Source organism: Macaca mulatta, chromosome 6, assembly GCF_049350105.2.
Source record: "Macaca mulatta isolate MMU2019108-1 chromosome 6, T2T-MMU8v2.0, whole genome shotgun sequence".
In the NCBI taxonomy this organism is placed as follows: Eukaryota; Metazoa; Chordata; class Mammalia; order Primates; family Cercopithecidae; genus Macaca; species Macaca mulatta.
This window is the reverse complement of record NC_133411.1, coordinates 163,759,077-163,771,528: the sequence shown is the minus strand read 5'-3', so window position 1 is coordinate 163,771,528 and position 12,452 is coordinate 163,759,077. Positions and strand designations below refer to the sequence as shown.

General features: G+C 44.2%; 1 protein-coding gene across 2 annotated transcripts in view; it reads left to right on the top strand.

Moving 5' to 3' along the window:
- The window catches only part of GEMIN5 (gem nuclear organelle associated protein 5), a 49,754-nt gene that overhangs the window by 34,941 nt on the left and 2,361 nt on the right, over positions 1-12,452 (top strand). For both annotated transcript variants that reach the window (XM_015141311.3, XM_015141310.3), the window contains exons 21-26: positions 937-1,084; positions 3,026-3,145; positions 3,688-3,898; positions 6,332-6,583; positions 10,194-10,356; positions 10,990-11,491. In XM_015141311.3, the coding sequence (XP_014996797.2) occupies positions 937-1,084; positions 3,026-3,145; positions 3,688-3,898; positions 6,332-6,583; positions 10,194-10,356; positions 10,990-11,491 (1,396 nt within the window). The remainder of the gene's footprint in view (positions 1-936; positions 1,085-3,025; positions 3,146-3,687; positions 3,899-6,331; positions 6,584-10,193; positions 10,357-10,989; positions 11,492-12,452) is intronic.

Here is a 12,452-nt window from a genome sequence, read left to right as displayed (position 1 = left end):
CCTGTTTGCAGCAGTAGACAAACTCGTAAATCCAACCCAACCCCTGTGAAAAAGAGCAGGTCACTGACACTTTAATGGCAAAAGCATAATTGGTGAGAACTTCTTGAAGGACAATTTGGCCATGTCTAGTAAATTTTAAAGATACAATGGCACAAGTCTGTAGTCCCCAGCTGCTCTGGAGGCTGAGGCAGGAGGATTGCTTAAGGCCAGGCATTCAGACCTATAGGGCACTGTTAATTGTGCCTGTGAATAGCCACTGTACTGTAGCCTGGGCAACATCATGAGACCTTTGTCTCTTTAAAAAAGAAAGAAAAAAGGTGGGTGTGGTGATTCATGCCTATAATACCAGCATTTCGGGAGGCCGAGGTGGGCAGGCCGCTGGAGCCCAGGAGTTTGAGACCAGCCTAGGCAACATGGCAAAACCCCATCTCTACAAAAAATAAAAAAATTATCTGGGCATGGTGGCATGTACCTGTAGTCCCAGCTACTCAGGAGGCTGTGGTGGGAGGATCACCTGAGCCCAGGGAGGTTGAGGCTGCAGTGAGCCATGATTGTGCTACTTAGCTCCAGCCTGAGCCACAGAGCAAGACCCTGTCTCAAAAAACAATAAAAGGAAAGAGAAAAAAAAAAAAAAAGCACGTAAGCATGTTACCTTTGGTTCGTCAATTCTAATTATAGGAATTTATCTAACTGTGCTCACACATTCCTTTCTGTATCTTTTCAACTTTGTACTGTTTTGTTTGTGTTACATAATCAAACAATTGATGTTTCAGAATGTGTAGATGAAGCAGATCATCCGTAGTGGTGGCTGAATTGGTATCTAAATGTTCTGCTGAATGCATCGACTGAAAACAAAGCTTTTCAACCCAAATATACTGGGTTTTGTTTTTAACTTCTCTTCAACTGTTTTTTAACCACCATCTTTTATTTTTTCAGCTGGCTACCATGTGTGGCTATGGGCTGTGGAAGCTTTTGCCAAACAGCTGTGTTTTCAGGATCAGTATGTCAAGGCTGCTTCTCACCTACTTTCCATCCACAAAGTGTATGAAGCTGTGGAGCTGCTCAAGTCAAACCATTTTTACAGGTATGTGTAGTCATAGAGTTGGGATAATACTTGGACATAATGTGAAAGTAATCTAAACTTCTCTATTGTTAAAGTAACATAAAGAGAAGAAACAGTCCTCCTGCCTCAGCCCCCTAACTGGGACTACTCAGGAGGTGTGTGCCACCACCTCCAGCTGTTTTTTTAGTTTTTTGTAGAGACGGAGACTTGCTGTGTTGTCTAAGCTGATTTCCAACTCCTGGGCTCAAGCGATCCTCCTGCCTCAGCCTCCCAAAATGCTGGGATTACAGGCATGAGCCACCATGCTTAACCAAGATTTTCTTTTTGTCCTACCCTGCTTTGGTTTTGTTGTCTTCCTTTAGAGAGTGTTGAACTTTGTTTTGGCAAGTAGTAAAGTTGTATATCAGCTTGATCTTTTCATGGCTTGTTTTTAAACTTTGTTAGGGCAAGTTTATCATATTCTAGAATTAGTTTGGACCTCCTACATTCTGATATCTTTATTGAATGCCTTATGCATTCAACAAGTCAAAACTCAGATGTCTCCAGGTCCTGAGTAAGCTCTGGTAATTGTTCAGCTTACAGTTACCTAGTCATTCTTTGTTTAGACTTATGGAGTTTCCTTTACATACGTGGCTTTGAATTTAGCCAAAGACTCAATATGGATGTCTTTCTCTGGACAACTTCCTCCTTCCTAGTATCCTGCCCCTCAGATTGCCATTGTTTCCTCTTTTCAACTCAGAGACCGCTGAGGTTTTGCTTGGGTTTTCTTTAGGAAAATGGCTTTGGGCAGAAAGCCAGTGCCCAGATAGGGTTCCCATCGTTTGTTTCTGTTCTCTTAGGGGTTACTGTCCTGTGCTGCCTGTTACCCAGTGTCTGAAAACAGTTGTTTCAGACATTTTGTCCAGTATTTTAGTTTTATGGCAGGAAGGTAGGTCTGATCCCAGTTATTCCATCATAGCTGGAAGTAGAAGTCCCAAAATACTTTCAAAATATTGCTCTGTTTAGATCACTTTAATAAAACACTTTTTTCCCCAGCTACAACTTTATGTTGGCTACAACTCAGCAGTTGTATGTCATTTGAAAAATATTTGTTTACTGAGTTGTACAGATCCAAATGTTAACATATCTTATTATAAAATACCCAAAAATGTCACATTCCTTACTATCACCGTCACTCTCATCAGAAAATTCTAACTTATGGGAAACTGTCAAGCACACAAGTGGTACGTACAAGTTTTCTAAAATTCTAATTTTTGCTAGAAAACTCACATTTTATCATTAGTAACAAATACTGTTGGTTGTTTTTAATGAAGTGGTTAGTCTTTTTTTTTTTTTTTTTAGAAGAAAGCAGGTTCTGTGAAAAAAACAGCCAGTTTAGCTTGTAATTTGTTCATACAGGTGTTTCCTGGAGACAACCATCCTACTTTGGAATGCAGCAGAGAACACAAAATGTTCTTCCCATTTGTCACACACAATATATTAAAGTGTTTTGGACTTGAGGGATTTAGTAAAATTCATAATTTTTACTGCTTCATTAAGGGCATTCTCCCTTTTTTCCCACTATAAGAGCCACTGCCTTCTTTCTTAGATGCCAGAATTTACCAACCATTACTTTTGCACAATCAGTGCAAATGTCAACACAGTTTTTTTTTTTAATAAACAACACATAACTGACTCTTAGCATTGTTACAAAAATAGTTATAACCTCATGAACCCTCTGAAAGGTTCTTGAGGACCCCCTAGGAATCCACAGACCACAAATTTAAGAACTGCTGATCTAAGTGAAGAAACGAATGAAGCATGTGTTTGTAATTTGTCTATCTAATGCAAGTGCAGTTTTTTAAAGGAAGTTGAAACAATAAGAACGCAAAAGGGACAATTTGTCCTGTCTTACAGCCCCTCCTAGGGCCATACACAGAGGAGCCTTTTCAGATTGGCTAAAGTGTCTATTCTTGCCTTTAGGGAAGCTATTGCAATTGCCAAGGCCCGGCTGCGCCCAGAGGACCCAGTCCTGAAGGACTTGTACCTCAGCTGGGGAACCGTCCTAGAAAGAGATGGCCATTATGCTGTCGCAGCCAAATGGTAAGCCTGAGGAGTGGAGGGATGCATCCAACATAGAAGAGCTTCTGCCAGAAAGGGGAGGACAGGAACACAAGTAATAAGTTTAGAGGTGGAGGTACAGCAGCGAGAAATTGTTTAAAAGGTGTGTATATTCAACTTAGTTTCATAAGACTCATCAGGAACTACCTCCTGATTTATTTATGTAAATCACTATAACTATTCAAGAAAAACCTCAGTAGCAGATTCAGAAATTATGCATTTTTCTAATGGTCTCTTATAACATCAAGTAAAGGAACCTGAACCCATGCTGGATTGAACCCAAACAGAGGAGTCATTCCCACTCATTTTCCTTATGTCCTCAACCTAGATGATATTGTTTCTCATAGACTCCGCTGAATTGTGCTGGCCTCAGCCTTCACAGGAACAACCGGGGCAGTGACATACCTGGGACCACAGGAAGGCACATGCAGCAAAGTGGATAGAAAGAAGTGATTCCATCCTCTAGGAGTGGGAATAAAAGATCTGTTTATGACCTTTTCTTCACATTTTTATTCATATTATAGCTATTTAGGGGCCACTTGTGCTTATGATGCAGCCAAAGTTTTGGCCAAAAAGGGGGATGCAGCATCACTTAGAACGGCTGCAGAGTTGGCTGCCATCATAGGAGAGGATGAGTTGTCTGCTTCCCTGGCGCTCAGATGTGCCCAAGAGCTGCTTCTGGCCAACAACTGGGTGGGAGCCCAGGAAGCCCTACAGCTGCATGAAAGTCTACAGGTCAGTCTGTTATTTCATCTCCTAGTATACAAGAGGGAAGTGTCCCAAATCCTCGTCTAGTCAGATCTGAGTTAATAACCCAGTTGCACAAGCTGTGCCAATTTGGCAGGCCCAGCAAGCCCTGGCCATGCTATCTCACTGAAGTACTGTGACTTGTTAGTTGCCGTATTCAGAGTAAGAGATAATATGGTCATTGACGGTAATTCCCATTGCTTATCTGTTTGTACAAAACACCTGTGAGCCAGGTACGGTGGCTCACACTTGTAATCCCAGCACTTTGGGAGGCTGAGGCGGGCAGATCACTTGAGGTCAGGAGTTTGAGACCAGCCTGGACAACATGGTGAAACCCCGTTTGAACTAAAAATACAAAAATCAGCCAGGTGTGGTGGCACGCTTCTGTAATCCTAGCTACTCGGGAGGCTGAGGCAGGAGAATCACTTGAACCCGGAAGGCGGAGGTTGCAGTGAGCCGAGATCCAGCCTAGGCGACATAGTGGGACTCTGTCTCAAAAAAAAAAAAAAAAAAAAAAGCGCCTGTGAACAGACTTTAGTCAGCCCAGGCCTTGGGTTGGCAGTCTAGGGTTTCTTCATTGATGTTATCAGCACTGTCTTCCTTGAAGAGGGAATGGTTGGCCTCTAACAGAAATCATGGAACTCTACCTGTAAACAGTCCTCTTAACTGTAAGCTATGGAAAAAACTGGGCCGGATGCAGCAGATCACTTGAGGTTAGGAGTTCGAGACCAGCCTGGCCAACATGGCAAAATCTCGTCTCTACTAAAAATACAAAAATTAGCCAGACGTGGTGGTACACGTCTGTAATCTGGCTACTTGGGAGGCTGAGACAGGAGAATAGCTTGAACCCAGGAGACAGAGGTTGCAATGAACTAAGATTGTGTCACTGCAATGCAGCCTAGGTGACAGAGTGAGACTCTTCAGAATAAAAAAGAGAAAAGTGTGGGAAAATAGAAATGTCTTATTTCTTAAATTTTTTTGGTTCCCATCTGGTTAAAAATGAGTAACATATCACTGCCTTTTTGACACATCAAAACAGATTAAAGCATTGGCACTTATCTAGTTTCTAAAACATGTAAACATTTGATTCATTTTAGATAACTTTGTCAGATACTAACCAGAGGTTTTTTGTTTTGTTTTGTTTTGTTTTTTGTTTTTTGTTTTTTGTTTTTGAGACGGAGTCTCGCTCTGTCGCCCAGGCTGGAGTGCAGTGGCCGGATGTCGGCTCACTGCAAGTTCCCCCTCCCAAGTTTACGGCCTTCTCCTGCCTCAGCCTCCCGAGTAGCTGGGACTACAGGCGCCCGCCACCTCGCCCGGCTAGTTTTTTTGTATTTTTAGTAGAGACGGGGTTTCACCGGGTTAGCCAGGATGGTCTCGATCTCCTGATCTCGTGATCCGCCGGTCTCGGCCTCCCAAAGTGCTGGGATTACAGGCTTGAGCCACTGCGCCCGGTCTACTAACAAGAGTTTTTTTAAGTTCTTCGTTCCCTAGCAGAGTACGGGGCCTAAAGATGGTTTTTAGCTGAATATTTAGAGCCCAAGGAACATGGTACATGGGGAGGTAGTTTTCTGGGAACAGCAGAATAAAAATGGAGGCAACAATAGGACACCCTAAAAGATAATGCCACTGAGCATTATTTAGAAAATGACTAAGTCCAGAGAGATTTTAATTTATCCACAAAGTTTCCAGAATGACTGTTTAGCGTTTTAGTTTTTCTCTTAAACAGCATCCTTAACAAAGCAAGAAAACCTAACAAGCATATGCTAAGTATTTTGATAAGGGCTATTTTGGCTGTGTGGAACAGAGACTCTTCCAAGCTTAACTGAGAAGATACTGTTATAGGAGTATACAAGGAATCTCATGGCAACTAAAAATGTAGTGAAAATAAATTTTCTAGGCCTTTTCTCTGTGCTTCTGTTTTCTTCCCTCCCAGCCGATTTCCTCTATTAAAACTATTTGGACATGGCTCCTAATGCCTGTCCCAGCTCTTGGATCTACAAAGCTTGTCTATTCCAGCAGCTTTGGCCCATTATGCTTTTATTCCTGAGTCCAAAGTTTGGTCAGGGAGAAAGAACCTGATGAGCCCAGCCCATCTTTCCTCAAACTAGGCTACAGACCTTAAGTGGCTGGTCTGTGTGTGCTTAAGTCATTGTGGGTAGGGCTACAGTTGGGATTCCGTGTCATAAAAATGGTTTCTTGAGCTCCAAGGATAGATTTCCCCCAAAAAGGGACCTGGGAAGTGTCTGTCAGGTCGCCCCCTTTGTCCCTTTTCATGCATGACTCACGGGGGGCAGGTAGCTCACTAATGTGCTTTGGTTGCTGCAGATACAAAGGGAAATACTTCGAAGGACTCAGAAGAGCTCTCGAGATGATCCGAGCGCCTTCCCTGTGTAACAGTTCCTCTTCCTTGTTGTGTTCCAGGGTCAGAGATTGGTGTTTTGCCTTCTGGAGCTGCTGTCCCGGCATCTGGAGGAAAAGCGGTTTTCAGAGGGCAAAAGCTCCTCCTCTTACCACACTTGGACCACGGGCACAGAAGGGCCTTTCGTGGAGAGGGTGACTGCAGTGTGGAAGAGCATCTTCAGCGTTGACACCCCTGAGCAGTATCAGGAAGCCTTTCAGAAGCTGCAGAATATCAAGTACCCATCTGCTACAAATAACACGCCTGCCAAACAGGTAAGCCATCTGTACCAGCTTTTGACATTTATCACTCAGTGGTAAGACTTCCTTAATTCCATGTCTGTTGTAACAGGGAAACCAGCAGAATACCGGATTGTGTTTCAGAAAAGGCTAAGGCATGCCCACACCACCTGGAAAGATCCCTTCAGACTAATCAAAGCCCTTTAACTTTAAAGTTAGTATTAGATCAGTATTCCCTTTTATTCTTTCATTTTTTTATTATTATTATTACTTGTTTGTTTTGAGACAGAGTCTTGCCCTGTCGCCCAAGCTGGAGTGCAGTGGCATGATCTTGGCTCACTGCAACCACCACCTGCTGGGACATGGGGTTCAAGAGATTCTCCTGCCTCAGACTCCTAAGAGCTGTGATTACAGTTGTGCGCCACCACGCACAGCCACTATTTCCTTTTCTTAAAAAAAAAGTCTAAAATATATGGAAAAGCAGAATAATGTAATAACCCATCAACCAGAATTAACAGATGTTCACATTTTGTCATTTTTACTTTGTTAGGGTTTTCTGGTTTCATTTTGTATTTTGATTTGAGGACTTCATAAAATAAACACAGTACGGGAAAGTTGAAGTCCTTTCTTGTTCCTTTCCTCAGCTCTTCACTCCTTCCCAGCTCCCAACAGGCAGCTCCTGTGTCAGTGCCACATGTATTGTTTTGCAGTTTGCTTATTTCAGAGGCTGTTGTTTGTAAAATCTATCCATGTTAATAAAAAGAGATCAGTTGATTTATTTTAACTGCTGTGTCTGTTTTGTGAATATACCTACTTCTTTTTTTTTTTTTCTTTGTAGAGACTGGGTCTCACTGTAATCCAGGCTGGTCTCGAACTCCTCAAGTGATCCTCCCACCTCAGCCTCCCTAAGTACTGGGATTATAGGCATGAGCCACTGTGCCTGGCATAGTTCTTTCCCTTGTTTCAAAATGAGGGAACATTATGATATTTATGAGGAACAAGACTTCTCAAATGGTATACACTTTGAAAAACAGTTGGACAGTTTCTTTTTTTTTTTTTTCTTTTTTTTTTTTTTTATAAGGCGGAATTTTGCTCTTATTGCTCAGGCTGGAGTACAATGGCACGATCTCTGCTCACTGCAACCTCTGTCTCCCAGGTTCAAGTGATTCTCCTGCCTCAGCCTTCCAAGTAACTGGGATTATAGGCATGCGCCACCATGCCCAGCTAATATTTTTTAGATTTTTACTTTTTTTTTTTTTTTTTTTAGGTGGAGTCTCACTCTGTCACCCGGGCTGGAGTGCAGTGGCATGATCTCGGCTCACTGCAACCTCCGCCTCCCAGGTTCAAGTGATTCTCCTGCCTCAGCCTCCCGAGTAGCTGGGATTACAGGCACCTGCCACCATGCCTGGCTAATTTTTTGTATTTTTAGTAGAGACGGAGTTTCACCATGTTGGCTAGGCTGGTCTCGAACTCCTGACCTCGTGATTTGCCCACCTCGGCCTCTCAAAGTGCTGGGATTATAGGCATGAACCACTGTAGCTGGCCTATTTTGTAGATTTTTAGTAGAGACAGGGTTTCACCATGTTGGCCAGGCTGGTCTTGAACTTCTGGCCTCAGGTGATCCACCTGCCTCAACCTCCCAAAGTGCTGGGATTATAAGCGTGAGCCACCATGCCCGGCCAGGCAGTTTCTTATAAAGTTAAACATGCAAATGCCCCATGTCCCAGCAGTTCTGCTACCTAGAAATTCCACTAAAACAGTGAAATCAGATGGCCACACAGACTTGTACACAAATGTTTACAGCAGCTTAGCCCACAATAGCCAAAAACTAGAAACAAACCAAATGTCCATCAACTGATGAATGGGTATGCAAACTGTGTTGTGTCTATGCAGTGAAATACTATACTGTGTAACAATAAAAAGGGCCAGGCTTGGTGGCTCACACCTGTAATCCCAGCACTTTGGGAGGCCAACGCAGGTGGATCGCTTGAGCTCGGGAGTTCAAGACCAGACTGGGCAACATGGCGAAACCCTGTATTTACTAAAAATACAAAAATTAGCCGGGTGTGGTATCACAAGCCTGTAATCCAAGGTACTAGGGTGGCTAAGGCAGGAGAATCGTTCAAATCTGGGAAGCGGAGGCTGCAGTGAGCCAAGATGGCACCACTGCACTCCAGCCTGTGTAAGAGAATGAGACGCTGTCTCAATAAAAGATAAAAGTGAAAAGGAACAGCTGGGTGCAGTGGCTCACGCCTATAATCCCAGCACTTTGGGAGGCCGAGGCAGGCAGATCACGAGGTCAGGAGATCGAGACCATCCTGGCTAACATGGTGAAACCCCGTCTCTACTAAAAATACAAAAAAATTAGCCGGGCATGGTGGCACACGCCTGTAGTCCCAGCTACTTGGGAGGCTGAGGCAGGAGAATGGTGTGAACCCGGGAGGCGGAGCTTGCAGTGAGCCAAGATTGCACCACTGCACTCCAGCCTAGGTGACTGAGCAAGACTGTCTCAAAAAAAAAAAAAGGAACAAATTACTGCCACACAGATAATATCGGTGTTAGCTGGGTGTGGTGGCGGGCGCCTGTAGTCCCAGCTACTCAGGAGACTGAGGCAGGAGAATGGCGTGATCCCAGGAGGCCGAGCTTGTAGCCGAGATCACGCCACTACACTCCAGTCGGGGCGACAGAGCGAGATTCCATCTCAAAAATAATAGTAATATCGGTGACTCTCAAAAGCATTAAAGACACAAAAGACCGTATACTCTGTGGTTCCATTTATGTGAATTCTAGAAAAGAAAAAATTAAAGTGACAAAACAACCAGTTCAGTGGTTGCCAGTGGGGTGGGGCCAGGAGATGGCCTGCAGAGGGGCCGGAGGGCATATCTTCAGTTGATGAAAATGTTCTGTCTTGATTTTGCTGGTAGTTATGGAGCTATATATGCTTCTCAGAATTTATCAAACTACATACTTCAAATTGAGCACATTTTTCTTAGTTGTACTCCATGCTTTGTTTTGTTTTGTTTTGGGTTTTTTGTTTTTTGTTTTTTGTTTTTTTTGAGGCAGAGTCTCACTCTGTCACCCAGGCTGGGGTGCAGTGGTACAATCTGGGCTCACTGCAACCTCCACCTCTCCGGTTCAAGCGATTCTTCCGCCTCAGCCGCCCGAGTAGCTGGGATTACAGCCTTGCACCACCATGCCCGGCTAATTTTTGGTTTTTTTTTTAGAGACGGGGTTTCACCACGTTAGCCAGGCTAGTCTTTGAACGCCTGACCTCAGGTGATCCACTCGCCTCAGCCTCCCAAAGTTCTGGGATTACAGGTGTGAGCAACTGCGCCCAGCTTTTATTGTGTTTTTGATTACAGCTTTTAGTTCCAGAAACTCACTTTTTGTTTCAATTAAATGCAAATGTAAAGGTGTTTTCTCAGTGTGAACAGACTTTAACACCGGGACGTAGGTGTTGCTGTGCAGCTAGACATGAGAGTTTCTGATGGGGGAAGCAAAAATGGGTGGCGGAAACAAGAGGAACTTTCTTAAGTGTGAATTGTGTGTACTTGTTTCCAAATGCGGTTCACAGGAACAGTTTGGTGGCATCCTCTGTGCCTACCGTGGGAGGATGTTTACCTCAGACTCTGGCTTCTCTCTCCAGCTCCTGCTTCACATTTGCCATGACTTGACCCTGGCAGTGCTGAGCCAGCAGATGGCCTCCTGGGACGAGGCTGTGCAGGCGCTCCTTCAGGCAGTGGTCCGGAGCTATGACTCGGGGAGCTTCACCATCATGCAGGAAGTGTACTCAGCCTTTCTTCCTGACGGTAAATGACTCCCCCCTGCCTGAGGCACACCCTTTAGTGGACAACTTCACCACCACTAGTGGTGTGGCACTGGGAGTACCTAAATTCTTAAAAGATGGAGATTGGCCAGCTGTGTCATTTCAGTAGAAAGTTTGGATTCTCTTACCCAAGCTTTTAAGAATAACTATACTGTTTCCTTTACCTGGCCCTACCCTTTTACTGCCTCCTGTCCACTTTCCACACAGTTTAAGGGAGAGAGAAATAGGAATGTAGTTACATGTTAGTAAGAACAGCAAAAAGATTCACCTTCCTTGGGCTGCATAGTCACTGAACTAAATCATTGTGATTTTTCAGAGAGACAGTGTGATCTTACCTCAGTCATTGTGGCCCCAGAGCCTTCAGTAGGACAAATGGACTCTATCATGCTTTGAATGACTCCTAGGATGTAGTAATGAGAACATTGTCCCAAGACAGGAAATGTTTAGCCTCCAGTTGGCTTTTGGTGGAAAGGCATGTGGCCCTGTGGATCACACTGTTGTCCTTTTTCCTGGGGTCTGCTTCTTGGGTGATAAGAAATAGAACATAAGGGCAGGAAGCCAGATTTCTGGCAACTAGAGAAATGCATGACCCAGTATCTTTTTTCTCTTTTCCTAGGCTGTGACCACCTAAGAGACAAATTGGGTGACCGTCAATCCCCTGCCATGCCAGCTTTCAAAAGTCTAGAGGCCTTTTTTCTTTATGGGCGTCTGTATGAATTCTGGTGGTCTCTCTCTAGGCCTTGCCCAAATTCCAGTGTCTGGGTAGGGACTGGTCACAGAACACTCTGTGTTGAGCCAAGCCAGCAGTTAGACACTGCCAGCACTGAAGAAACTGACCCTGAAACTTCTCAGCCAGAGCCAAACAGACCCTCGGAACTAGACTTGAGACTCACAGAAGAAGGTGAGCGAATACTGAGTACTTTTAAGGAGCTCTTTTCAGAAAAGCATGCCAGTCTCCAAAACTCACAGAGAACTGTTGCTGAAGTCCAAGAGACCTTGGCAGAAATGATCCGCCAGCACCAGAGGAGTCAACTCTGTAAATCCACAGCAAATGGTCCTGATAAGAATGAACTGGAAGTAGAAGCAGAGCAGCCCCTCTCCAGTTCTCAGAGCCAGTGGTAAGTACTGAGGCAAGTGCAAGATGGAATGAAAAATAACCCTGCTGACTAGGAACAGTGGCTCGTGCCTATAATCCCAGCACTTTGGGAGGCTGAAGCAGGAGGATCACTTGGCCCAGGAGTTTACCACCAGCCTGGGCAACAAAGTGAGACCCTGTCTCTACAAAAAAAAAAAAAAAAAAAAAAAGGCCAGGCACAGTGGATCACGCTTGTAATTCCAGCACTTTGGGAGGCTGAGGTGGGCGGATCACTTGAGGTCAGGAGTTTGAGACCAGCCTGGCCAACATGATGAACCCCATCTCTACTAAAAATACAAAAATTAGCCAGGTATGGTGGCACATGCCTGTAATCCCAGCTACTTGGGGAGCTGAGGCCAGAGAATCACTTGAACCTGGGCTGCAGAGGTTGCAGTGAGCCAAATTCACACCAATGCACTCCAACCTGGGCATCAGAGGGAGACTTCATCTCAAAAAGTACAAATAAAATAACCAGGTGTGGTAGCATATACCCTGTAGGTACTTAGGAGGCTGAGGCAGGAGGATCACTTGAGACCAGGAACTCAGGTTCAGCCTGGGCAACATATTGAGACCCTGTCTCTAGAAAAATTAATTTTTTAAAATTAGCCAGTTGTGGTGGCATGCACTTGTAGTCCTGGCTACTCAGGAGGCTGAGGTGGGAGGATCACTTAAGCCCAGGAGTTCGAGGCTGTAGTGAGATACGATTGTGCCACTCACATCAGCCTGGTTGACCCTGTCTCTACAAAAAAAAATTAAATTTTAAGAAGCCAGGTGACAAAGGAATTTTATTTATAAAATGAGATAAAAGTTACCCAGGCAGTGGCACATGTTCTCAGGACCTCCTGGGGGCTGTGTCATGGGCAAAAGTTTAAATTTTAAGAAAATTTAAAAAATAAAAGATAAAAGTTACCCAGGCATAACAAAAGATAATCCTGTTCAAGGAT